General features: G+C 42.7%; 3 protein-coding genes across 3 annotated transcripts in view; all 3 read right to left on the reverse strand.

Annotated features, from left to right (window-relative positions):
* Positions 1-1,425: 1,425 nt before the first annotated feature.
* LOC129831154 (peroxisomal membrane protein 11B-like) lies at positions 1,426-7,499 on the reverse strand. The gene is made up of 4 exons (XM_055894234.1): positions 6,983-7,499; positions 6,300-6,415; positions 5,960-6,161; positions 1,426-4,557 (listed from the first exon to the last, which is right to left on the reverse strand). Exons 1-4 carry the CDS (start codon positions 7,036-7,038, stop codon positions 4,140-4,142), a joined length of 792 nt encoding a protein of 263 aa, XP_055750209.1. The 5' UTR covers positions 7,039-7,499; the 3' UTR covers positions 1,426-4,139.
* Positions 7,500-7,575: 76 nt separating this feature from the next.
* On the reverse strand, positions 7,576-17,866 carry LOC129831155 (GTP-binding protein Rit1-like). Its single transcript, XM_055894236.1, has 6 exons — positions 17,531-17,866; positions 15,554-15,640; positions 14,644-14,700; positions 10,813-10,886; positions 9,583-9,774; positions 7,576-9,054 (listed from the first exon to the last, which is right to left on the reverse strand). Exons 2-6 carry the CDS (start codon positions 15,633-15,635, stop codon positions 8,824-8,826), a joined length of 636 nt encoding a protein of 211 aa, XP_055750211.1. The 5' UTR covers positions 15,636-15,640; positions 17,531-17,866; the 3' UTR covers positions 7,576-8,823.
* A 2,713-nt stretch (positions 17,867-20,579) lies between these two features.
* LOC129831156 (synaptotagmin-11-like) overlaps positions 20,580-27,927 on the reverse strand; it is a 31,309-nt gene continuing 23,961 nt past the window's right edge. Inside the window, exon 5 of the mRNA XM_055894237.1 lies at positions 20,580-27,914. Within this exon, the coding sequence (XP_055750212.1) occupies positions 27,604-27,914 (311 nt within the window). The 3' untranslated portion in view covers positions 20,580-27,603. The remainder of the gene's footprint in view (positions 27,915-27,927) is intronic.

A 27,927-nucleotide genomic window follows, 5' to 3' on the forward strand; every position in this document is an offset into this window, starting at 1 on the left:
GCACGTTGTTTTAAGCATCCATTTTTCCCCATGTTCTTACCCAAACTGGGTGCAGCGCCTGTTAAACGCTGTAATATCCCTCAAAACACAGGGATGACGATTCGCTCGGGATAAGTATTATCAGAGGACCTTGGAGTTTGCCGAAAAACAGTAGGTCTTTAGGACTGGGCTAATGACATTCCTGCCTGGTAATGTATGACATGGCAGATTCCGACAGGACTAAAATTACGGATGTGTTGATTTGTGCTCGTGCACATAATTACATTACCTGACCTCCCGCAGTAAAACGTATCCTGTCCAAATAGGGCTAAAGAATGGCCTACCCTACACACACCTACTCCACACTCAAGTCTGCCATTAGGGGCAGGTCAATAATATAAAAATGGCATCCTTTCCTCATCTATTTTCCTTTATCTGCACTGATGTGAAAATTAACAGGACAGGTGAAGTAACTGGACAGTTGATATTTCAAACCTTGGTTAATATCCACCACGTTGTTTTCGTTTAATTTTACTGAAGATCAGTAAGCTGAAGGATGGTCTCGCTACTGGTGTCCCCCAGGGCTCAATACAAAGTCCTCACTGATTATATACTAAACAAAAATCTAAACGCAACATGCAACAATTTCAAAGATTTTACAAAATTACAGTTAATATCAACCAATTGAAATAAATGAATTAGGCCCTAATCTATGGATTTCACATGACTGGGAATACAGATATGCATCTGTTGGTCACAGATACCTTTCAAAAAAGTAGGGGTGTGAGTATGCAGGAAGAACTGGGACATTTTCAGCTTCCAGGAATTTTGTACAACATGAGGCCATACATGTGGACTGCGGTTGTCAGGCCGGTTGGACGTACTACCAAATTCTCTAAAATGACGTTGAGGTGGCTTATGGTAGATAAATTAACATTTAATTATCTGGCAACAGCTCTGGTGGACATTGCTGCAGTCAGCACGTGAATTGCACACTCCCTCAAAACTTGAGACATCTGTGGCATTGTGTTTTGCGATAAAACTGCACATTTTAGAGTGGCCTTTTATTGTCCCAGCACAAGGTGCAACGGTGTAGTGATCATGCTGTTTAATCCGCTTCTTGATATGCCACACCTGTCAGGTGGATGGATTATTTTAGCAAAGGAGAAATGCTCACTAACAGGGATGTAAACAAATTTGTCCACCAAATTTGAGAGAAATAAGCTTTTTGTACATATGGAACATTTCTGGGATCTTTTATTTCAACCCATGGAACATGGAATCAACACTTTACATGTTGCGTTTATTTTTGTTCAGTGCAAATTGCTCTGGATAACAGAGTCTGTTAAATTACTAAAGTCTGAAATGTAAAAATGCTTGAGTTATAGCAGTCAACAGCACTGGAGTAACCGTCAACACTTACAATACAGATTCAGCCAACAGATCTTAAATCAAAGGCATTTATTTTGTGTGAACTTTTTCTCCACACAGCAGCCAAGCCTCAGCACTGGTAGTACATTAGCATCAAGACAAGATTTCAAAGATGTTAAACATGGCTATAAAAATGTTCTCACTCACTGAGGAAAATGGTTGTAACAAACCGCTCCGATTCGCATCAAAACAGTTAAAATATTATTTACTGGATTATTTACAAAGCTATAGATTATAGTTTTATTTGATTATGAATCATCAACAGTTACACCTCTACAGTGTGACTCGACTCAAAAGTAGTGGAGATTATACCAGAAATCATGTCCACAATTAGCCTGTCAAGGACAATGATTAAGATATTGTTTTGCTAGCTAGCCAGAGACCAAATGGCATATTTTGACTTCCAGCACAGTGCTCTCGTTGCACTGTAACAGTTGAATATATATATATAGAGGAGAAAGTAAAATGTTTTAAATGAGCCGTATGAAAGATTTTGGGCTCCTGAGGGGCGCAGCGGTCTAAGACACTGCATTTGGGGTGGCAGGTAGCCTAGTGGTTAGAGCATTGGGCCAGTAACCAAAAGGTTGCTAGATCAAATCCCCAAGCTGACAAGGTAAAAATCTGTCGTTCTGCCCCTGAACAAGGCAGTCTATCCACTGTTCCCTGGTAGACCATCATTGTAAATAAGAATTTGTTCTTAACTGACTTGCCTAGTTAAATAAAGTTTAAATAAAAAATCTCAGTGCAAGAGGTTTGAATCCAGGCTGTATCACATCCGGCCATGATTGGGAGTCCCATAGGGCGGCACACAATTGGCCCAGCGTCGTCCGGGTTTGGACGGGGTAGGCCATCACTGTAAATAAGGATTTGTTAACTGACTTGCCTAGTTAAATATAGGTTACAACATATTTTTAAATAATAATGGCTTTATCCCACTGCTGTGTCATTGCAGCTGAATACACTTAAATACCTAATATAGCTTAATTCACATCCGGTTCAGTGGCTTTAAATGGCATGGCATTAATACACAATTTTGATGTAATTGAGTTATACATATTGACTTATAAGTAGCTTAACAAAAGTACTTTTAAGTAGACTAAATAATTTTTTGGGGGGTGAATTCAACAAATGATATAGTTCAATGGACTGAAATAGTAGATGCCCAAGTTGGCTGAATCATTTACTTAATTGTCATAATCACTGGCTCTGTAAACTCAATAATTCCTTTCCCACATGCATAAATGTTAGTAAAATACTCTAATGTGGACATATTACCCATATCAGCACAAGAACACAGCCGACTGGTTTGCTTCCCTATACAAGCCAATAAATGTCCCCTTTACCCGCTTATAAAAGGACCCTTCACCTCAAAAGTCATTATTATTAAACATTTACACCCGGTGTGAGAAAATATTTTATTGCACCTCTTCATAGAAATAAAGCTTTCTTATGTTATGGCTTTAATTAACTGAGGAAGATGTACCACATAACTAGCTGTACGGCGTTCCTCAAGGATAACATTGGACAATAGGCCTATCTCCCAAAACAATGCTGTAGGTACAGATAATCCTATCCAATGGTATCATTTTGAATACTAACAGGACAGAAACAGTACGTATAGGGATGTGGAAGCACTTTCCTAATAGAGACCAGGATCCATTTCAAATGCTAATTAAGGTTATAAACTAAGTGCAAGTTATGAAAGAGGACAGTTAATAGTATTTGTGGACATGGTCTCTCCCCTTTGACAGAGAAGTTTGGACTTGAGACATGCAAGACAGCTGCTCCTCACAATCATCTGAGAAGATATTATAGATCATCAGCATACTTGGGTTTGTTATGTGCTCCCAACAGCTTGTGAGTTCATTAAAATGGAATCCACGAGTTCATGACTCTGGGGAAGTAGATAAAGGGCCATCATTGTCAAAATCCCAGAGTATCCACCCACTGAATGACATTCTGGCTTTCTTTGTGCTGTGTAGCACTTCATTATGCCCGTTAGTTGTGATTTACCCAGACTTTAAAACAAAACTCCACCCAAAAACTACATTTCGGTATTTGTTTCATTAGTCCATTGTTGATATAGTCCCAAAATGTTTAACTTTCAAAATACAGAAATACACCCGGTATGATGAATTTTGCATCATGAAAAATGCATCATACAGGCTGTATTTCTGTATTTATAAATCTTAAACATTTTGGGAATACATCAACAATGGACTAATGAAACAAATACCAAAATGTAGTTTTTGGTCGTTTTTCTTTAAAGCCTGGGTAAATCACAACTGACAAACTTCATGAATTTGACTTCGTGTTTATGCGTCTACTCTGTGTGTGTGTGTGTGTGTGTACCATACACTTGCATGGGGAAGGTCCTTCTCAACTACCAAACCAAATGGCTTTTGGGGAATTTAGTGTTTGAACATTTTAGAGCATGAACAAGATACAAAAGATGTAATTCCAATACAAAGCTCAATTGCAAATTCTCTCTGATTCGAAATATTACTGTTTCAGTCCACCAACCTTTATCTGAGCTTGATCTGCTCAAATTGCTAACCTTTCCAAGCAAACAGTGTACAGGACCCATCATGCTGCATCCTTAGACACAACAGCACTTCTAGACTTCTACCAGCGGACCTAAAACGTTCTGCCAAAATGCCTCCTTCCAGGCTCGAGCTTGAGGAATGTTCGACTTGAGCTTGAACATTCAACCCAAAATTCTGGCTTCTTCACGGTTTGAGCTTGAGCCAGGGGTGGACGATGGTGAGGATGGAGAGAATAGAGGAGGCCAGGCCGCAGGCCCCCACGAAGCCCTGGCCGGTAGGGTAGATGCCCAGCCGGTCCAGCGGGATAAACACATCGCATGCATTCTTCAGCAGGTCCAGCAGCAGCGGTGGGTTGCTGCGCAGCACCGTCCCCAGCAGGTGGAACTGTCTGCCGAAGCGTTCAGACAGAAGGGGTAATATGGCCACAGGGAAGGAGGAGGAAGAGGGGTGGGGGTGGGAGAGGTCTCCGTTCTCGGGGGATGGAGAGGAGGTCCAGGTAGCATTTGACCCCCCGTGGGAGGAGCGGGCCTCACGCTCCATAAGCAGGCGGATCTCATAGGCATCCCGGGTTAGGTTGAGGATGAGGGCAAAGAGGTAGTACCTGTAGAGAGAGAAATGTGTAAGAGCGTGAGAGAGAGAGATTAATGTAAAACATGAGACAGTAAAGATAGTGCATGCCCGGAAGAGAGGATGTAGAAGACATTAAACAAAAGAAAAAGTGGCAGAGGGAAAAGAAGAGGGTGAGTTAGAGGTAGAATTAGAGAACGAAAGTGATAGAAAATACACTATATAAACAAAAATAAGTCGGCACCCCTTCAATTTAGTGGAATCGGATATTTCAGCCACACCAGTTGCTGACAGGTGTATAAAATCGAGCACACAGCCATGCAATCTCCATAGACAAACATAGGCAGTAGAATGGCCTTACTGAAGAGCTCTGTAATAGGATACCACCTATCCAACAAGTCAGTTCGTGAAATTTCTGTCCTGCTAGAGCTGACCCGGTCAACTGTAAGTGCTATTATTGTGAAGTGGAAAACATCTAGGAGCAACAACGGCTCAGCCGCGAAGTGGTAGGCCACGCAAGCTCACAAAACAGGACCGCCAAGTGCTGAAGCGCGTAAAAAGCGTCTGTCCTCAGTTGCAATGCTCACTACCGAGTTCCAAACTGCCTCTGGAAGCAAAGTTAGCACAACAACTGTTAGTCGGGAGCTTCATGAAATTGGTTTCAATGGCAAAGCAGCCACACAAACCTAAGATCACCATGCGCAATGCCAAGTGTCGGTTGGAATGGTGTAAAGCTCGCTGCCATTGAACTCTGGAGCAGTGGAAACGCGTTCTCTGGAGTGATGAATCACGCTTCACCATCTGGCAGTCAGACGGACAAATCTGGGTTTGGTGGATGCCAGGAGAACGCTACCTGCCCCAATGCAGTGCTAACTGTAAAGTTTGGTGGAGGAGGAATAATGGTTTGGGCTAGGCCCCTTAGTTCCAGTGAAGTGAAATCTTAACGATACAGCAAACAATAACATTCTAGATGATTTTGTTTGAGAAAGACCCTTTCCTATTTCAGCATGACAATACCCCCATGCAGAAATAGTGTGGAAGAACTTGACTGGCCTGCACAGAGTCCTGACCTCAATTCCATCGAACACCTTTGGCCCGCAGACTGAGAGCCAGGGCTAATTGCCCAACATCAGTGCCCGACCTCACTAATGCTCTTGTGGCTGAATGGAAGAAAGTCCCCGCAGCAATGTTCCAACATCTAGTGGAAAACCTTCCCAGAAGAGTGGAGGGTGTTATAGCAGCAAAGGTGGGACCAACTCCATATCAATGCACATGACTTTGGAATGAGATTTTCGACGAACAGCTGTCCACGTACTTTTGATCACGTAGTGTAGCTCTAGGGAGAGAATGTAGGTAACAACTGCCAATAATAGGACAACTCAAATACACCGACTCCCAATACAGTTTAGGACTTAAGGTTCCCAATAATAAGTCACCTGAAGGATCTCTGGCTCCACTTGTCCTGGTCCAGTTTGGGCAGGAGGCCCGCCTTGCCAGCCCACAGCACGTTGTCACAGGCGAAGTACATGGCCTTGTTAAGGTGGGCCACGGTCAGGCAGAGACGTAGCACGCTGTCTGAGAGGTGCACCGCACGCTTCGCTGCTTCTACAGCCTCTGCAGAGTTCCCCAGACGCATCACTGGAGAGAGAGATGTGAGACCCAGGAAACTGAATTGAGGCACAGTGAAATACCAATGGAGAGTAAGCCTGAGCCATAATCCTGAGACACAGAGGTGCCGCAGTGACTTACAAACATTGACTTACAACATTGACTTACACTTCCTTGTTAGGCTTATATGCGTTTCCAGTTGTTTCACCATCTTCAGGAGCTCAACGCCTGACCCACCCTTCTGGAGAGTGTAGCCTAGCAACGTACAGGCATACTGTGCAGCCCTGTGTGAACACAGAAAATGAATGTGTGTCAAAATCTGATTATATCTATTTTACTATAGTTTAGTCATAGTTTACATCTTGTGATGAATAACTTGGGCACAATGTTTCTCATGTCAAGGGCAACTGGTACTTTCATGTAGCAAGCCATCAGTATAATACTAAATGTAATTGGGACTATGCCCACTTGATAAGGAAAGGCTGGACATTAGCATTGTGCATGAGACCCCCTCAATTCGAATCCAAAAATCAGCTGTGGCGCAGTAATTTACCCAATAAAACGGGCAAGCAGGCAGTGACAACTGCAGCCCAAAACCGACTTTTTATAAATACATGTTTTGTTATTTGTATTTTTTCGTCCTCTAACATTCATATTTTGTATGCTCATGGATATCAGTTTACATTGACTGCTAACTTTCGTGCTAGTTAGCTGATATTAGCGGACTAAACTCCCTAGCTACTGTATTCGTGTAATTAATTTAACTTGAAACCTACCAGCTGATTCTGACATGACATACTACTGTTTGAGAAATCTCAACTCTCATATGACATTTTTGCTAGCTACTGTACCTGAAAACGCGCTCCTTGGCTTGGCTCTGCGAGTTGAATCGAACCCAAGAGTCCATTCTCACGACAGGTAGACTACCACTTCCGTTCACTTGCAACCGTGGATTAGGCCTGTGCTTTGTTAGCTAGCAACGTTCTATACCGTCTTCTGGCAAGAGCAGCCCAATGCTATATACACAGTTCAATATGTCCACAATGTGCCCCACACGTCTGCCAACAGCTTGTAAAATGTAGATTTATTTTTTACTTGAAAGTGCTAAGGAGTTAGCTTCACATCACCTTTACCCATGGACGGAAACAGCGGAGGGACACAATAGCGAAAGACCTTTCCCAGGGTAATCATTAGCCACGTAACTTAACTGATAGGAAGTTCGTGCACAGCATATTGATTGTATTGTTCATGGCATTAGTCGATTCGTGATTTTTTTGCGCAGCACGCTATTGTATATCATAAATGAAAACGAACGATTGTAGTTATTCAAACACAACAGTCAAACCAAGACTCATTACCGTGGATTATATTTGCTGCGGAACCTCATACCGCCACATGGGGGTGACTCACACACACAGAGAGGCCAGACAAAACACACAACCAATTTGGAAAACAATGGCAGTACATTTTATTTTAGTGTGTTAATAGAAAATAAATTAAGGAAAACAATCATGATCAAGAGGAATAAAACAAACACAAAACATAATATACTCCCATATGTGGCACTACCAGATCCACGGAGTGCTGAAATGATTAGTGCACAACCGTTGTACTACAGGTCAGGGGGTAATAAAGGAGTGTGAAACACTCTGGAGAGGTACTGTACTTGGCATTATCGCTATTTACTGAAACACTATAAAACATTGTATGATGACAAACCTGTTGTAGGCGGAGCAAAATTAAAATGCCAGCTACGCCCATCAAATTCCATTCTAGTGGACCATATTAGGCAATGCTGCACAGTAATGTCTTGTCAACGTAAACACCACCTGTGTATTAAATATCCTCTGCAACTCAGTTCACAACTGTTAAAGTATTCCCACTGAAACATGGCACCAGCCCTGAGTACAGGCTGGTCAGCTTACAAACACAAAGCAATAACCCATGAAGGCTTTTCAGTTGAAATGGAGAGGAACCTCAATGCTATCAGAACATCTTGTTTTCATCATCTTCTATATTACAATCTTTTCATTCTTTCCATTTCCTTGGCTGGCAAGATACTCCACATCCTTTGGGACTCTCCCTCTAATCTTCAAACTCACATCTCATACCCCTTCGCATTTCCCAACCACCTTTAAAATCAAACTTCAAGCTCACTCCTCAATACCTGCCACTTTACCTACTGTATGACCTTCTCAGCCTAGTCTTTGCTCCCTTCCCCTCCGCAATTCCCCATAATATCTATCTCTCTTCAAGCGCCCATCCCTCCATCTCTTAAGGACCGCAACCCCTTCCCTCCCTACATAGTTTCACCTAAACGTCTCATCTCTGGCTCTCCATCAAAGATAAATGTTGTAACTTCAGGCAAACCCCACGCTGTCTCAGCATTTTTTAAATATTAAACACTACAGTCAATTGGTTTCATTGGATACTAAAATGCTAACGTCGGCTGTTGTTAAAAGCCAGACCCAAATTGCAGCACAATGAGCATACGGTACATCAGCATGGTTCCTGCCTTCTCTAATGTGCCCAAGAGGCTAATCTCTTCAGTAACAATTGTTAGTTTAGTTGCCGTTGCAAACACTCATCTAACTCGGACAAGAGTCATTAGTCTCCTCGTGGGAGTTGGAACTAGGAATTGGGCCTGTAAGGGTACCACTGGAGGACTGTCGTATCCCACAGTGCCCCTCTCTCAGTGCTCGGAGTGTTGTTTCTTGTGGAAGGTGGATCGCATGCGGCTCCAGAACGAGTGGTTCCTCCTGTTCTTCCTCTCACTGCCGCGGACCGACTCGGCCTCGCGTTGGCGAATCTGGCGGACCAGAGCGGCGAAAACCTCGTCGATGTAGTAGCGAAATGCAGCAGAGGTCTCGAAGAAGGGGCACTGGAACTCCCTGGCCAGCTCCTTCCCCTCCTCTACTGACACCTAGTGGAGTGGAGGGAAATACCATGTTGAAAGCCAGTATACAGATAAAACCTACAGACATGAGACGATTGTTATATACAGTATATGTACCAAACAGAGTCATGATGTATATGTTACGGTAAGTGTGTGGATCTACAGATTCCCCGTCTGCTTGGTAAATCTACAGATTCCCCGTCTCCTTTGTAAATCTACAGATTCCCTGTCTCCTTGGTAAATCTACAGGTAAATCTACAGATTTACCTGTAGATCTACAGATTTACCTGTAAATCTACAGATTTACCTGTAAATCTACAGATTTACCTGTAAATCTACAGATTTACCGGGGAATCTACAGATTTACCGGGGAATCTATAGATTTATCATACCAGTCAGACAGGCAATCTGTAAATCTCCCAGTAAATGTGTAAAGATAGGCCATTTGAATAATAGTAAGATTTTAATGCCGCCAGATAGTGGGCAAAACCTCCTTTAGTGCCAAGACTACCAATGTGCATCCCTCTCCCCCTCCCTCCTTCCCACAATTCTCACCTGTCTGAGATGGGTCAGGTCAGACTTGTTGCCCACCAGTACCACTGGTGTGTTGGCGGTGCGGCGCACACGGTCAATGAGCTGCTTGAACTGGCGCGCCTCCTGTAAGCTCCGCCTATCTGTGATGGAGTAGGAGATGATGAAGCCCTCGCCCGCCCGCATGTACTGGTCCCGCATGGCTGTAAACTCCGCCTGGAGAGGTGTGTGTGTGTGTGTGTGTGTGTGTGTGTGTGTGTGTGTGTGTGAGAAAGAAAGAGGAAAAAGTGGAGCGAGTGATTAAGGACTGGTACAGAAAGGATAACAGCAAAATACTTAGATAACATTACATATGCAGATGCTACACATACACCCACACAATCATGTACTGGTGTGAGTGTGAGCGAGAGTGTGTGTGTGTACACCTGAGAGCATGCAGAGAATCAATCACCAATAGTCTGTCTGTCCTACAAGCTACTAGAGGAAGAACATAAAAAATATTTGAATTTAGATTACTCAGAAGTTAAGGGTCACTTGAGACAGTGGACTGTCTCGGTCACTCAAAGCATTAGCTCTCTAAACACAATGCCCTGTGTGTGGACACTTCCCTGAATTTGGTCCGGTATGAACAAACCCAGTCATGGGCATGTATTATAGAACATGTACATGACCATATATAGAACATGACTAACATCATAAGTGAGCCATGCATGAGTCTATGCATGAGTCTATGGATGAGTCAGACAGGCAAAGACACGGTGCGGGGAGCGGGTGAGAAAGACATTATGTAAGTAAAAGAAGGGAGTAGATTGTGTGAGCATTGCTTAAATAGAAGTTGAGAAGAGTAAAGACTTCGATGTCATGACAATGAAGGGGAGATATGTTCTTCTGGGTTTGCTTTGATAAATAATTATCTTACATTGCCAATGATAAGTGATCATGCTAATAAGAATGATTGAATTGAATGTAATTGAGAGACAGGAACAGACAGTCAGAAATTATTGATTTTATAGGAAAGTGAGCATCGGGATAGAGGGAGAGGGTTTTCCCTCCTCTATCTGATCTAATGTGAAAAAACTAGACAGATGAAAGCAAATTCCCAGTCCTTCCAAGGTGTTTTTTCCCTATTGCTTTCACCTATCCTATGTTTACAGATCAGTAGAGGAAGGAGAGGAGGCGAGGAAGCCATATTAGACTATCGAGAATGAGATGGAGGCGTGACGTTTTAATGGAAGCCCTTTGTGAGGAAGTTACCTGTCCTGCTGTATCCAGGATGTCTAGGTTGGCTGGTTCATCATCGATGCGGATCTGTGTCTTGTATGCATCCTCTGGGAGAGACATTGAGTGGTATTTTAATGGCTATACAAGATAATTGTGTAGTTACGTCATAGGCCATGGTTCATCGACTCTGGTCGATGCTATGCAGCGTGCATGTGGGCTTTATCAAGTCACGCCAGGTGTTCTCTTGTTTTGGACTTGCAGTTCCTTGTATGAGTTCTGACATTTCATGCTCGCAAGGTAAGTATTGTTCTTGGAATCATGGGGTCTATACCCTATATGGGGCTCTGACAGTTCAGGCTTCTCAGGTAAGTATTAGAGGAAACTTCTGACTTCTGTAACCCCTTTTTGGAGCCAGTGGAACCTGTGTGTGCTTGGGGTGCCGTGGGCCTCCTTGTTTGGTACCCTCTGAGTCGGCTTGGGGAGTGATTGTATGTACCCATAGTATGTTATACAGAGTAACCGACTGAAAGGGAACATACAGTTATTAATATAACTAATGTTCCCTGAAGAATGGAACGAGGTAGAACATATTTTGGCCACACACGTCAGGGGATTTGTGCTCGCTGAAAAACAGTTCTGAATTGAGGAAATGGATGTGAGCCCTGGTATTATAGCCAGGAAGGCGGGGCATCCGAGGGTGGGCCTCGGCATCCATTGGCCCGTTAGGAGTAATTTCAGTTTTTCAAGTGAATATTATTGGCTGTTGACTCCCCGTAGTATGTTATACCTCGTTCCCTCCTTCAGTACGTTTTGTTGATGGTGGTGGAAAACGCTGTCTCAAGCGCTGCTCTAGAATCTTCCATAAGTGTTCAATTGGGTTGAGATCTGGTGACTGAGAACGGTCATAGCATATGGTTAACATTTTCATGCTCATCAAACCATTCAGAGCCCTGTGGATGGAGGCATTGTCATCCTATTGGGGCATAGCCATGGTAGACAAAATAATGGTCTGCCCAGCATTTTTATATATGACCCTAACCATGATGGGATGTTCATTTTTTAATTAACTCAGGAACCACACCTGTGTGGAAGAACCTGCTTTCAATATACTTTGCATCCCACATTTACTCAACTGTTACCATTATTCTGGCAGTTACATCTATCTACTCACCAGCCAGTTTATTAGGTACACCCATCTAGTACTGGGTCGGACCTTCCTTTGCCTCCAGAACAGCCTGAATTATTCAGGTGATGGATTATACAAGTCAGACACGTTCCACAGGGATGTTGGTCTACGCTAACGCGATGGCATCACACAGTTGCTGCAAACTGGACAGTGGTACACCACCGCCAATAGCCTGTACCATTAACACCAGGCAGGATAGACTCATGCTGCTTATGTCAAATCCTGACTCTGCCATTGAATGATGCAACAGGAACCGGGATTTGTCAGACTCAACTGTCCGGTTTTGGTGATTGCGTGTCCGCTGAAGCCGCTTCTTCTTGTTTTTATCTGATAGGAGTGGAACCTGGTGTGGTCATCTGCTGCAGTAGCCCATCCGTGACAACAATTGACAAGTTGTGCGTCCCGAGATGCCGTTCTGCATACCACTGTTGTACAGCGCCGTTATTTGTCTGTTCGTGGCCTGCCTGTTAGTGTAGCACATGGGGGGGTGTGAAACTTACTCCTCAGCCTGAAGTATGCCCATTGCGCCAGCAAATAGCTAGCTTTTCACATAGCGCCGACTGGTAAGACGCTTCAGTAGGGCAGTCACATGTCAGAGGTCCCGAGTTCGCGCCAGGTATGGGCCGAAACGGGAGGAAGTGGTACTCGTTAAGCAATCAATTTGTCGTCTTTGCACGATTCTTGCCATTCTCTTTTGCCCATATGCCTTTCACTGACTGTATTTTTTGTTTGTTGCACCATTTTCGGGAAACCCTACACACTGCCGTGCGTGAAAAGCCCAGGAAGGCGGCCGGTTTTAGAGGAACTGGATCCAGCGTGCCTGGCCCCGATGATCATACCACGCTCAAAGTCGCTAGTCATTAGTTTTGCCCATTCTAATGTTAAATTGAACAGTAACTGAAAGCCTTGATGCCTATCTGCTTGCTTTATATAGCAAGCCACGGCCGCGTGACTCCTGCACTTTCCATGACAGACTGACCAGATGAATCAAGGTGTTGCCTTACTGATGTCACCTGTTCAATCCACTTCAAATCAGTGTAGACGAAGGGGAGAACACAGGTTAAAGAAGGATTTGTAAGCCTGGAGACAATTGCGACATGGATTGTATGTGTGCCATTCAGAGGGTGAATGGGCAAATCAAAAGATTTAAGTGCCTTTGAACGGGGTATGGTAGTAGGTGCCAGGCGCACCGGTTTGAGTGTATCTAGAACAGCAACGCTGCTGAGTTTTTCATGCTGTGAATCAAGAATGGTCCACCACCCAAAGGACATCCAGCCAAATTCACAACTGTGGAACGCATTGGAGTCAACATGGGCCAGCATCCCTAAGGAACACTTTTGACACCATGTAGTCCAATTGAGGCTTTTCTGAAGGCAAAGGGGGGTGAAACTCAATATTAGGAAGGTGTTCCTGATGTTTTGTACACTCAGTGTATGTAAATACAGTACCAGTCAACAGTTTGGACACACCTACTCATTCAAGGGTTTTTCTTACATTTTTACTATTTTCTACATTGTAGATAAATAGTTAGGACATCAAAACTATGAAATACATATGGAATAATGTAGTAACCCAAAAATATGTTAAACAAATCAAAATATATTTTAGATTCTTCAAAGTAGCCACCCTTTGCCTTAATGACAGCTTTGCACACTCTTGGCATTCTCTCAACCAACTTAATGAGGTAGTCACCTGGAATGCATTTCAATTAACAGGTGTGCCTTGTTAAAAGTTTATTTATGGAATTTTATTTATGGAATTTCGTTACTTTAAGACATGAAGGTCTGGCAATACGGAAAATTAAGAACTTTGAAAGTTTCTTCAAATGCAGTCGCAAAAACCATCAAGCGGAATGATGAAACTGGCTCTCATGAGGACCGCCACAGGAAAGGAAGATCCAGAGTTTTTTGATTATTATTTTTTATTTCACCTTTATTTAACCAGGTAGGCCAGTTGAGAACAAGTTCTAATTTACAACTGCGACCTGGCCAAGATATAGCAAAGCAGTTACCTCTGCTATAGAGGAAAAGTTTGTTAGAGTTACCAGCCTCATAAATTATGCCCAGATTAATGCTTCAGAGTTCAAGTAACAGACACATCTCAACATCAACTGTCCAGAGCAGACTGCGTGAATCAGGCCTTCATGGTCAAATTTCTGCAAAGAAACCACCACTAAAGGACACCAATAAGAAGAAGAGTTTTGCTTGGGCCAAGAAACACCAGCAATGGACATTAGACCGGTGGAAATATATGTCCTTTGGTCTGATGAGTCCAAATTTGAGGTTTTTGTTTCCAACCATCGCATCTTTGTGAGACGCAGATTAATGACCCAACACACCTTCAGCTTGTGTAAGGGCTATTTGACCAAGAAGGATAGTGATGGAGTGCTGCATCAGATGACCTGGCCTCCACAATCACCCGACCTCAACCCAATTAAGATGGTTTGGGATGAGTTGGACCACAGAGTGAAGGAAAAGCAGCCAACAAGTGCTCAGCATTTGTGGGAACTCCTTCAAGACTGTTGGAAAAGCATTCCAGGTGAAGCTGGTTGAGAGAATGCCAAGCGTGTGCAAAGCTGTCCTCTAGGCAAAGGGTGGCTCATTTTTGGTGTGGTTTAGGAGACCAAATTTGAGCAAATAGGAGTCGCCGTATTTTGATCAGAGACCAAGCACTCTCACCTATGGTGGGGTCATGGTCTTCAGGGAACCTGTGGCTGATAAACTGCATTATAATAGCTGAGGAGAGAGAGAGAGAAAGAGAGTTAAGTTTTAACAAGCTTCATAGGCACTTCATCAACAATCTAAAAAGGAGAAATCAGAAACAAACTACAGAAGATCAGAAAACAGAGTGGAAGAAAGAGAGAGAGAAAGAAAGGGTGATATTGACGTCATAATCCCTCTATATGGGAGACTATTACATTTCCCAGGTTGTATCACACACACACACACACACACTTCCCCTCCCTCTCGTCTCGTTGTTGGTCTTCCTCCAGGCATGCAGTGGTTCACGCACATAGATAACACACAGACACACACACACCTCCGCAGCATCAGTGTACACCCACTCTAGTTTCCATGACGATAACTTGCACAGATGAAATCAGAATGACGCTTGTTTTTATGACCCATCTCTCCCTCCATATCCTCCCTCTCTCCGATGTTTTGACTACTTTGCTGTGCACCTATACCAGGTGAACTCTGCCAGTCTCCACAGCAACAGTAGCCAAGAAGAGGAAGGCGGTTGCTAGGCACTGATGCGTCTTCCTGACAACAGGCACCCAAAAGGCACCCCAGACTGCCGTAGAAGGCAGCCAACGCCCATGCTTACGAGAACTCTGACTGCCTGACTGCACTTGGAGGGTGTGTGTGTGTGTGTCTCTCTCACATACAAACACCCACACATCTCACTCATAAAAAAAACAAGAGGACATTAGGAAAAGTAATGTAAATCAAGACCGAGTTGAAGAAGAATAGTCAAAGTCAGAGATAATACGTAAAAAACATGAGCAAGACAGAAACAAAGACATGCACTAAGTAAGAGTGAAGAGTACAGTTAAGTGTAATTCTGAGTGTGTGTGTGTGTACTCACCGCTCTTCCCCACTCCCCCCTCTCCCAGCATCACCAGCTTGTACTCGCGGGAGAGACCCCCAGAGCCTCGTGATGACTCCATTTACACTATGAGGAGATAGAGGTGGTGATTAATACACATATACCCTTTACACACACAGGAACCGGCACATATTGACACCCAAATGATTCACATAAATATACACATACATATCCATTTTTGGTCCCAGTTTATTAAGCCCAGGACTATTGAATAGAACTGTAAAAGAGAGTGTACAGAGTTGAAAGTGACTAACACACATGCCATGACTGACTTGAACATCAATATCCATTCACTGTTGAAAGTCGAGTTAGTCAACCACTGAAACATACAGTAGATCTACTGAATAGCGATGAAACAGGTGAACGAGTTTTCAGGGACAGAAGTGGAGCTATACAGCCAAGTCTAGTCTACTTTGCCACCCTTAGAAATAAAAACTATTCAACTCATCAGATCCATTTGGTGTGTGTGTGTAGATTGACTTATGAGAGTCAGATGACTTCAGTTTATTAAATTGGTCTACGCAGCAGCCAGCAGCACTCACGCGGAAAGAGGAACCGACTCGTATCGACTTGATGGGGCAATCATGTGATTTCTCGGTGGAAGGCGAATGTGTGACATTGACCACCACAACCCCAGGCAATGTCATCATACCTATTATTGCCATTTTCCATAGCGATATCACCTTATCACCTTCCCTTACCAAAAATACTATATTTGTGCTATATTAAACTTTAATTTAAATTGTGAGAATAAATTAATTACATATTTATAATTGATAAATAGACCTACATAAGCACATATTTACTTATCATTAGGGCCTAGGCTAATAACGGTAGACCTATGAAGGGATCACATTATCTCAATGATGGAATGCGGAGACAAAATATTTTACAAAGCCGGTTCATTGTTGTCAGGACAGAGGCAGATTGAACAGACAGAATTTGGGAGGTTAAAAATAGATGTTCATATCCGCTTGGGAGCAGCTACGTTTTTTGACTCGGTTTTATGTAAAATATGAGGTCTGAACTTCAATAACGCCTGACTGAGCTCATGTCCGTGCACCATTGCCTAACGTTTGATCCAAAAACACAAAGGAGTGGATGGTATTGTAGTATATTGCCGAGTTGTTGTTTTCTCCCTCGCCCTGATAACATCACTACACGGGCTCCGTGATTCAAGGGAGTCTCCAGGCTTCAGATGGCTCAGGCCTCGAAGTTTGTTATTGAAATGCAGATTAAATATATACTCTCTGTACTAGCCTTATTCAACGCCCAAAGTTAGGGAATTTCATTTTTAGAGACTACTTTTATTGCGCTTAGTTTAGTTAAAAGTTTTTTGCACTATTGTCACGTTGTTAGACTACAATGTTACAAACGGTGAGTCGGCTACAATGTTTCAGCTGCCAAAAATATACAAAATATTTGCTAAACAAGGAATGAGATTAACACTGTTTCAAATCATTGGATTTCTGACAAAGTCGCAGTGAAAACTGCATCCGTTGCAGTCACTGAAATAGAACAACCCTTTGATATACTTTATTGGCTACTTTGAAACAGGATAACTAGACTTAACAGGATAAACAACAACATTTTAGAGGGCAATAGTGAACCTTCAAAAGACTGCTCAAGTAGCGAAATGAATTGTGTGGCTGTATGTGACATGGGATTTGGGGGGAAAAAGTAGCCTAACTTTTGTAAACTTTACATGTAAAATCCTTCTAAAATCGAGTGTAGCCTACGAACCGATTAAATGTAAAACAAGCTGCAGGGATTTGTTAGCCTAACTGTTTGCAGATCAGTGTTCAAATCAGACATTGAAAACATTGTTTCGTGTAATTACAAACGAACGAGTTAACATGAATATTGTTGACTGCGAAGAAAGCAAATGATTGAACATCTGCAAACATAAATAGCCAACTGACTTTATGCATGCATGAATAGAAATGAGCGACTCACCTGTGTCACAGAAGTTCTTTCCTCATAATTGCCAAAATTACGTCTATGGCCATTTAGTGCTTGATGTTTGATAATTCATGCCACCAAATGATCAAACTGTAAACAGCGCGAGCGGTCTGTAAACGCTACGTCACAGGGTCCCACCGCCCGTCTTCTCAGCTGCTGTGACTTTTCAGTAGAGTTGGACGGCCTTGAAATGTACCTTTGAAGTTCAGTTAGGTACTGTTGCACACTGGTAACGAATGAATAGGCCCACTAAAACGCAATTTCATATATTTTAAGGTTTTTCGTAATAGAATATAATAAAGATACTACCATATTGTTGTTGAGAGGCACATGGTCAGTCACGGTGCCGCATCCCTGGTTGGGAGGCGCTTTTGGGTTAACAGTCTAGGGCACAAAGGCAGTGGTTAGGACCTGGGATCTTATACCAGCAGCCCTCCAGGTGCCAGTTCACTTCCCATTTCTGTAATCTCCTGGCCTGGGTCTTGAACCAGCAACTGTCTCTCTAACATCTAGGCTACGTGCCATGCGTAGGTGGTGGTGTACAGTGCATTCGGAAAGTATTCAGACCCCTTAACTTTTTCCACATTTTGTTACGTTACAGCCGTATTCTAAAATGTATTAAATCTACACACAATACCCCATAATGACAAAGCAAAAACAGGTTTTTAGAATTTTTTGCAAATGTACTACAAATAAAAACAAATAACTTATTTACATAAGTATTCAGACCCTTTGCTATGAGACTCGAAATTGAGCTCAGGTGAATCCTGTTTCCATTGATCATCCTGTGGTAAATTAAATTGATTGGACATGATTTCGAAATGTGTCCAGGCAATGGACTGGTGAATGGTACCAAAAAATGTCTGCAGCATTGAAGGTCCCCAAGAACACAGTGGCCTCCACAATTTTTCAATGGAAGAAGTCAGGAACCACCAAGACTCTTCCAAACAGAGCAATCGGGGTGAAGGGCCTTGGTCAGGGAGGGGACCAAGAACCCGATGGTCCCTCTGACAGAACTCCAGAGTTCCTCTGTGGAGATGGGAAAACCATCTCTGCAGCACTCCACCAATCAGGCCTTTGTGATAGAGTGGACAAACTGAAGCCACTCCTCAGTAAAAGGCACATGACAGCCTGCTTTGCGTTTGCCAAAAGGCACCTATTTATTTATTTATTTTACCTTTATTTAACTAGGCAAGTCCGTTTGAAAATAAGAATTTGTTCCTATGACGGCCTAGGAACAGTGGGTTAACTGCCTTGTTCAGGGGCAGAACGACAGATTTGTACCTTGTCGGCTCGGGATTCGATCTTGCAACCTTTCGGTTACTAGTCCAACGCTCTAACGCCCCTAAAGGACTCTCAGACCATGAGAAACAAGATTCTCTGGTCTGATAAAGCCAAGATTGAACTCTTTGGCCTGAATGCCAAGCATCACGTCTGGAGGAAACCTGGCACCATCCCTACGGTGAAGCATGGTGGTGGCAGCATCATGCTGTGAGGATGTTTTTCAGTGGCAGGGACTGGGAAACCAGTCAGTGTTGAGGGAAAGATGAATGGAGCAAAGCGCAAAGAGATCCTTGATGAAAACCTGCTCCAGAGCTCTCAGGACCTTGAACCCGATCGAACGTCTCTGGAGAGACATGAAAATAGCTGTGCAGCGACGCTCCCCATCCAACCTGACAGAGCGAGGATCTACAGAGAAGAGTGGGAGTAACTCCCCAAATACAGGTGTGCCAAGCTTGTAGCGCAGTGGTAGCTGCGCCACCAGAGTCTCTGGGTTCGCGCACAGGCTCTGTCGCAGCCGGCCGCAACCGGGAGGTCCGTGGGACGACGCACAATTGGCATAGCGTCGTCTGGGTTAGGGAGGGTTTGGCCAGTAGGGATATCCTTGTCTCAGTATGTAAAATGTAATTAAAAAAAAATGTATGCACTCTACTGTAAGTCGCTCTGGATAAGAGCGTCTGCTAAATGACTAAAATGTACATGTAAAATGTAGCATCATACCCAAGAAGACTTGAGGCTGTAATCTCTGCCAAAGGTGCTTTAACAAAGTACTGAGTAATGGGTCTGAATGCTTATGTAACTTTGCTTTGTCATTATGGGGTATTGTATGTAGATTGATGAGGGGGAAAAATTAGTTAATACATTTTTGAATAAGGCTGTAACGTAACAAAATGTGGAAAAAGCCTAGGGGTCTGAATACTTTCCGAATGCACTGTATACTAGGCATGTACATGTAACTGCCAAAATAATGGAGATGCTTGAGTAAATGAAGGATACACATTATATTGAAAGCAGGTGCGTCCACACAGGTATGGTTTCTGAGTTAATTGTTTTTAAATAACATCCCATCATGCTTAGGGTCATATATAAAAATGTTGGGCAGGGCATTATTTTTGATACCATGGCTATGCCCCCAATAGGATGACAATGCCCTTAACCACAGGGCACAAGTGGTCACTGAATGGTTTGATGAGCTTGAAAATGATGTATGCCATGGCCGTTTCAGTCATCAGATCTCATCCCAATTGAGCAGTTATAAGAAATTCTGGACCGGCGCCTGAGACAACATTTTCCACCACCATCAACAAAACACCAAATGATGTAATTTGGCATGGAAGAATGGTGTTGAATCCCTCCAATAGAGTTCCAGACATGTAGAATCTATGCCAAGGTGCATTGAAGCTGTTCTGGCTAGTGGTGGCCCAACGCCCTTTTAAGACACTATGTTACCGTTTCCTTTATTTTGGCAGTTAACTGTATGTCCCTATTTGCTGTGTGCTTCCTGTGCATTGTTTGATCTTAATTAGCTAGACCAGACAATTATAGGCTACTGGATATTCTCATGCTGTAAATATTGTCATCTGTAGCGTATTGGGAAAAAATGTGTAATGTGTGTGTGTGTGTGTGTGTTCACAGACATGAGATTGTGTCTGAGAAAATGATGCATTTACAATTTGGTAATTTAGCAGCCGCTATTATCCAGAGAGACATCAGTGAGCTAGTCGTGTGTCTACCCAGGTGACTTAGCAAAAGGACTCAAAAATAGTGTATCAGTTATTTTTTTATTTGCACATTCGTTGTGTTAACAAATTCAACAAGTCAGCATTAGTGTAATATATTTAGCATAGACTTCATAGCATTATGCAGTTTAAACCCAGTTCAGAGTACTTGTCTTATTTTGCATTTCACCCACACAACATACAGTTCTGACCGAGGCGGTGAATCAATGATAGCCAATGGGATACTCACAACCAATTAATTCCTTGTTCTCTTTTTATTTACATTTGACATTTCAGTCATTTAGCAGATTCTCTTATCCAGAGCGACTTACAGGAGTAATTAAGGTTAAGTGCCTTGCTCAACAGCACATAAACATATTTTCACCCAGTCGTCTCGGGCATCCGAACCAGCGACGTTTCAGTTACTGGCCAAACGCTCTTAACCGCTAGGCTACCTGCCTCCCGTCAGATTTATTCACACCTCAGAATTGCCTGTACAACACATGACAGTAAAAGAGAGGGATGGGTTGTCAATGGAGGAAAAGAAGGGGCTGAAAGGAGAAAAAGGAGTGTGGATTCAGTGCGGGCCAAGGATAGGAAGAGGGAGGGCACCCCAACAATAGAACACATTTACAGCGAGGGGAGAACCCTTTGCCATTCCAGGGGGAACAATCACATACTTTAAGGACAGGCAGCAGTGCATCTGCCTGATAGTGCTTGGGAACAAACAGTAATTTACACAAGGATATACGGTATTTAAATGTAGATATCTATAAAATAGGCTTATTTATGCTGTGGTTTCAGGGTGAGGCCAGCAAAACAGAGGGTAACAAAGACGGAGCATATCATTTTGTTTTGGATTATTCAGTGATATGGGACATCGTTGCTGATCTTTGCAGGGTGCTTTCTGTGCTATTTACAAAGGGAAACGCTCACAAGAGGAGGAAACTGTTGAATATTGATCACAGGCACCTGTAATATACACAACCCGTGTCTCAAAGTCAGAAAAGAAACAGTGAGAACATAGAAATATGAAACTAGAAAATCTTTCAAAGCATAAAGAAATGGGAGAATGTACATGGTTTGTTTTCTAAAATAAGTTAACTAGCAATTATGATACATCTTGATTTGATCTTGACTAAACCTTCCTGTCATGAACAGAACTCACAATGTTGTTAGCCAAACATCTCACCTCTCACAATATTTATCTGTCATTGTCACGCCCTGACCTTAGAGAGCCTTTTTATGTCTCTATTTGGTTTGGTCAGGGTGTGATTTGGGGTGGGCATTCTATGTTCTGATTTCTATGTTTTTGTATTTCTATGTGTTGGCCGGGTATGGTTCTCAATCAGGGACAGCTGTCTATCGTTGTCTAGGATTGGGAATCATACTTAGGCAGCCTTTTCCATTTTGTCATTGTGTGAAGTTGTCTTTGTTAGGGGCACTATAGCCCTTGTAAGCTTCACGGGCGTTTTTGTTATTTCTTGTTTTGTTGGTGACATTTTACTAATAAAAGAAAATGTACGCTCACCACGCTGCACCTTGGTCTTCCTTGAACGACGGGCGTGACAGTCATGCAGAGACATGAGGCTAAAAAACACTGGTGTCCTTACCAACCAACCAACCAACTGACACATTGACAGCCATCTTTTTCTACAGAATTAGGCCCGCAATGCTAAGATACTGTCATCCTCCTTTCACCTTTCAAATATGCTCCACTTTTTAACACTTTTAGAATATTGAACGCAACCCCTATTAGTGCAGTTACAGTTAGGAGCCTGAACACTCCACACTAGATACATTGTTTAACTCTCCAGCACTGCCAGAGCAATGAATAACGATAACATCACATCATTCCTCAGCAACCATGTTGGCACCTCCTGGGCAAAGTTGATCAAACAGTGGACTACAACCCATTGGCCTTTCAGTGGTGAGACTGATGTGCTTTATGTCTGTGCTCACACTAGAAATGGGGGGCATAGCAGCCTGTCTTCAGGGGTCCATATGGTTAATGCAAACACACACACACACACATCCAGACTACTGCCCAGCACCTCTGTGCCCAAGCCAAGACCAGGTTGGGGTTACGGTGTTAGAGCTAATGCAATTTTTGCCTCACTTCAACGGCTCTCATTTCCACATTATTAAATTATGCCCCAGACTGCAAGCCTCCTACAAATACAAAATCATAGTCACAGGACATTCCTCTGAATTGGAAAAAATTACAGTTGGAAAATTATCTCTATTTCATCAAAACCTGTGTGGCTGTTGTGATTTTTATCAGCCAAACATTATGAAACCAAAAGACTGAAATGGTTCCTGGGACACAGTGCTTCTTAATGAAAATTGTATTTTGTTTCAACAAGTTGCCTTGATATATTAGTTTTGATGGAAACTGAAGATACTGTGCATGTATCTACACTGAACAAAAATATAAAAACACATGTAAAGTGTTGGTCCCATGTTTAATGAGCTGAAATAAAAGATTCCAGAAATGTTCCATACGCACAAAAAGCTTATTTTTCTCAAATTTTGTGCACACATTTGTTTACATCCCTGTTTGTGAGCATTTCTCCTTTGCCAAGATAATCCATCCACCTGACTGGTGTGGCATATCAAGAAGCTGATTAAACAGCATGATCATTACACAGGTGCACCTTCTGCTGGGAACAATAAAAGGCCACTCTAAAATGTGCAGTTCTGTCACACAACACAATGCCACACTTTTTAGGGAGCGTGCAATTGGCATGCTGACCGCATTCATGTCCACCAGGGCTGTTGCCAGAGAATGGAATGTTTATTTCTCTACCATAAGCATCGTTTTAGAGAACTTGGCAGTATGTCCAACTGGCCTCACAACCCCAGACCACATGTATGGCGCGTGGCAAGCGATTTGGTGATGTCAACGTTGTGAACAGAGTGCCCCATGGTGGCGGTGGTTATGGTATGGGCAGGCATAAACTACGGACAACGAACACAATTGCATTTTATCGATGGAAATTTGAATCCCACAAAAATACAGTGATGAGATCCTGAGGCCCAAGAGGCCTATTTTTTTAAGGTATCTGTGACCAACAGATGCATCTGTATTCCCAGTCGTTTGAAATCCTTAGATTAGGGCTAAATTAATTTATTTCAATTAACTGATTTCCTCATATGAACTGTAACTCAGTAAAATCTTTGTTACATGTTGCGTTTCTATTTTTGTTCAGTATATGAATTTCTTATTGGCTGTGAGAGGGAAAACTATAGGACTAAGGACATGAACTGTGCAGGATGTCAATAACTGAACTGGGAGAGTGTACCTTTTTACTAAAATAAATGTGTGTGAGGGGCTAACTAAGACCAATTCATATGGCAATTTGATAGCAAAAACAACAAGATATTAGCCTCCTATGTTACAATTTGTACAAATCGATTTTTTCCCCTTCAAAAAGTAGCAAAAGAGAGCAACAAAAAAAATCTAGTTCCGTAGCAAAAAAAGTTTGATCAAATCAACCAGTGATAAAAACTAAAAGGTTGCTTTGGGCTTTTCAAAGTGCAATCAGATATCCAAAATGTTCAGTGTGCAGCCTAGATGTGAGTACGGCCTACTCTCAGTTCCTTATGGGATGTGATTACTTTTATAGGAAAGGACACAACTGCCCACTTATCCACTTCCAGTGCCATAACTGCTATGGCAGTTGCTGTGATACACCAAGCGTTAGGAAAATAAGCTTACTGAGTGACTACGCCACGCAAATACTGTTATAACAAACACTTATGTTGATTTGTTTGCTAGCTCAAGTTAGCTCAAACTCGCATTAAAGCCAGTTTGTAGGGATGCAGTTTGAGCACCTCAGAGGCCAGTGAAGCGGATTGTGTACAATGTTTACCTGTGTGGGAGTGTAGGGACATGCAGCATTCAAGCTAAGAGGTTAGCAGTGTACAGACACAGCAAAGAGACATGGCATGCGGTGACAGCTTGACTTCCTTTGATTGCTCTTGACTATCAGAGTAAAATAAATAAATAATAATGACAATGGGGACAGTGCCGCGGAGCAACAGCGGTGATAAACAGAGAGAGAGAGAGATCTCAGGGAGAAGAGAGGCAACCAGAACGAGAGCTGCCGGCACGGACATCTTTGATGAGTTCAGTGGTTGTGACATTGCAGGAGACTAACATTTGAAATTCTGACACATATTCACCACACACAAAATATATTGAAAAAAATGAATGTACAATTCTTAAGATGCAGAGTTCAAACGAGGATATACTGAGCTGTTACCAGTAGCATGGCTATAAATTCTAATAATTCAAATTAATGATTTATTCACATAAATTAACAGGAGTAATGCACTGCCAGGCAAGTGTATACAGGGTCAAGTGGCCACTGTGGAACAACAAACCACGAAGCTCTCTCTGGTAAAATTGGTTATACTGGTAAGATTGGTGATACAGACACAAAGTTACAGATACACTCATGGTCCTTTGGTCACTATGACAACAGATGTACTATAAACAACGGGTTTCGGTACATTAAGCTCCAGTGAATTATAGATACCCATGCTACATGGCTACAACCTCGCCTCAACCAATCGCATCAGGTCTAAAAAATAAATGCACCAATCAAATGATAGTGAGAGCAACAGCAGTCACAAAGTAAAACCAGAAATCATCCATTTACTGTAATGGGACAGACCCAATCCACTAACCTTGTCTGCTACTGAGGAAGGGTTCAGTGAAGGGATATCACTGAGACGTGGCAGTTTTATTCCAGCCCCTCAATTTAGATGAAACTGTTTTGATTAGCTCCACAATGCACTTATCATAGACACATTGTAATATACTGAACACCGGTTTTCCAACATGTACGTGAACTGAAAGTTAATCATGTCTGATTGTTATGCCAGTGTTGGTATGAATCTGCCCCACAAAATGAATGTCTCCATTTTGTACCTGTCTCTAAGAGAGCTGGCTTGAACTCAAGCCCATGTTACACTGTGCATGCAAAAGCTCTAACACATGCAGTTTGACTATTGACTTTCATGGATATTGTTGCTGCATGTGAGCTTACTGATGAAACATATGATCCACATAGAAAAAAAGAAACATAAGTAGTGATAAATATCATCAAGACAGCCCCATAGCCTTACCTGAATATAACTTAAACACTTAGCAACAGCTGTATTATCCCTGGTAAATACTGTATTATAAACTGGGTGGTTCGAGCCCTGAATGCTGATTGGCTGACAGCCGTGGTATGTCAGACTGTATAGCAAGGGTATGACAAAACCTTTATTTTTACTGCTCTAATTACATTGGTAACCAGTTTATAATAGCAATAAGGCACCTCAGGGGTTTGTGGTATATGGCCAATATACCACGGCTAAGGGCTGTTCTTAGGCACTACGCATCGCGGCCAATATACCACAGCCCTTAGCCGTGGCAATTGGCCATATACCACACCCCCCCGTGCCTTATTACTTAAATATAGTACCCCATCCTGTCCCATAAATTAACCATGCCTCTAATATTACCACTCCTGTTAAAAAAAACATTTCCCTACCTTAAAAAACTGCCCAATCGCAATATAAATTAACCACACCCTCTAATTAACATAAACCCTCCCAATCCTGTGCAGCACCAGGGGATACTTCCTGATTTAAAGGGAATTGGTACACCAGGGCTGCATTCCAAACACTTAAGACACACCCTCTCCCCTCAGCCCTCAAATTAAATGGACGCTTCTGGACGTTTCATGACGTCTGACGAGTTGACACTTGCAGGACAAGGGAAGTATTAATTCATTTGAAATGGACCGTTCTTTCCCGGAAATGTGTCACTCGTTCATCCCACGGTTGTGTTTTCAGTCATCATGGAACTGTTGTAGCGCATATAAGGCACGCACAGACAATTAAGACAACGCATCCGCAGACATCGAATGTTAGCCATCTTACTAAGTTATATCAGGTAAATGGAAAATAACAATGTAAAAGTGTGATGTCAGAGAACGTTATGTGCGCAAGTTAACGTTTCCAAAAAGCTAACCAAACAAAAACATCATTACTTTTATGATATCTGTTTGAGCCGCCATGTGCATTAGTAGCACAATTTCTAACTTATGTACATTCTTTTGACTTATCCATATTGACGTTGAGGTTTTAAGTTTTGGCTGACTGTTCTTAGCGGATGTACAATCATCGCGAATTGAATTATGGGGCGTTTCAGGCCCAGAGTGAACATAATTGTACACTCGCAAACTCAATCAAAAACGAGGGCTGAGGGGCTTACGTTGCCAACTTCCCTTTATTGGCTAATCATTTGGACCAACGACAAAAATGGCCACGGGGATTCCCCCAAGGGCATAAGGCGAAGGTAAGTGGAGGAGGGTGTCTTTTATGAGTTTGAAATGCAGCCCAGGTTAAGATTAAGAGAGAGTATTACCTACTCTATTCTTCCTTCCCGGGTGTGTTTTATTTTGAACTTGTTCAAGCATGCAAGTAAAGGAATGTTTATACCTATGGGTGGCGGGGGCTGGAGGAGGGGGGGTCAGGGGTAGGGTTGTGATGCACTCTCTGTTGTGAACTCTGATTGGATGAACCACAGCCCCTTCACACACCCACCCAACCGGTAGGACCACATGGATCTCGCTAACAGTAATGAATGTGAAGGATATATATTTGTGTATACATTCAAATGTGTGTGTGTGTGTATGTATATATATATATATATAATTATATATATATATAATTATATTATTATTATTCAGATTTTGGTTTTGAAATCTTCAATCAAGTCTTTTGTCGTCAGTGATTCCTGAAAGTCTGGTCAGATTTTTCTCAGCCCCCGTGGTTGCGGGAATTTTTCATAGAAGTGAGTGGTCCAACCATACATGTCCATGCTGGGTGGGGTTCCGGTGGTCTGGTTGGGTCTCTTTACTTCAGGCGGGAAGGGTTTATTTCATTCTTTAATTTTCTAAGAGAATAGGTTTGAAATAGTAGTGGCGGTGGTGATTTTTCGACAGAATATCCACTCTGAGAAATTGCATGATTTTTGAACATTTTCGGGTATTTTTCTGAGCCGTCCTAATACTCGCCCAGGTTGTGCCACTTGGCAATCTGCCGGCGGGGGTTGTCGCAGACCTCTCTCCAGTGGGTGACCCCAGTGTGCATGAGGCTCTGGCCGCCCAGCACCAGGCGGCCCACCACCTCGTTCTTGGTGGTACGGTCGAAGTCGACCACCAGGAACTCCACGGAGATGTCGGCCAGCAGCTCGGCGGGCACGTCATAGATGAATGACTCGTTAAAAACGGGGTTGAGGGTGCACTTCTTCACGTGCGTCTTCTTCTTGGCAATGCGCTTGCAGCCGTAGAACACGTTCACCTTCACATAGGGGTCTGTGAGGGATGG

The sequence above is a fragment of the Salvelinus fontinalis genome, chromosome 32, assembly GCF_029448725.1.
Source record: "Salvelinus fontinalis isolate EN_2023a chromosome 32, ASM2944872v1, whole genome shotgun sequence".
Taxonomy (NCBI): Eukaryota; Metazoa; Chordata; class Actinopteri; order Salmoniformes; family Salmonidae; genus Salvelinus; species Salvelinus fontinalis.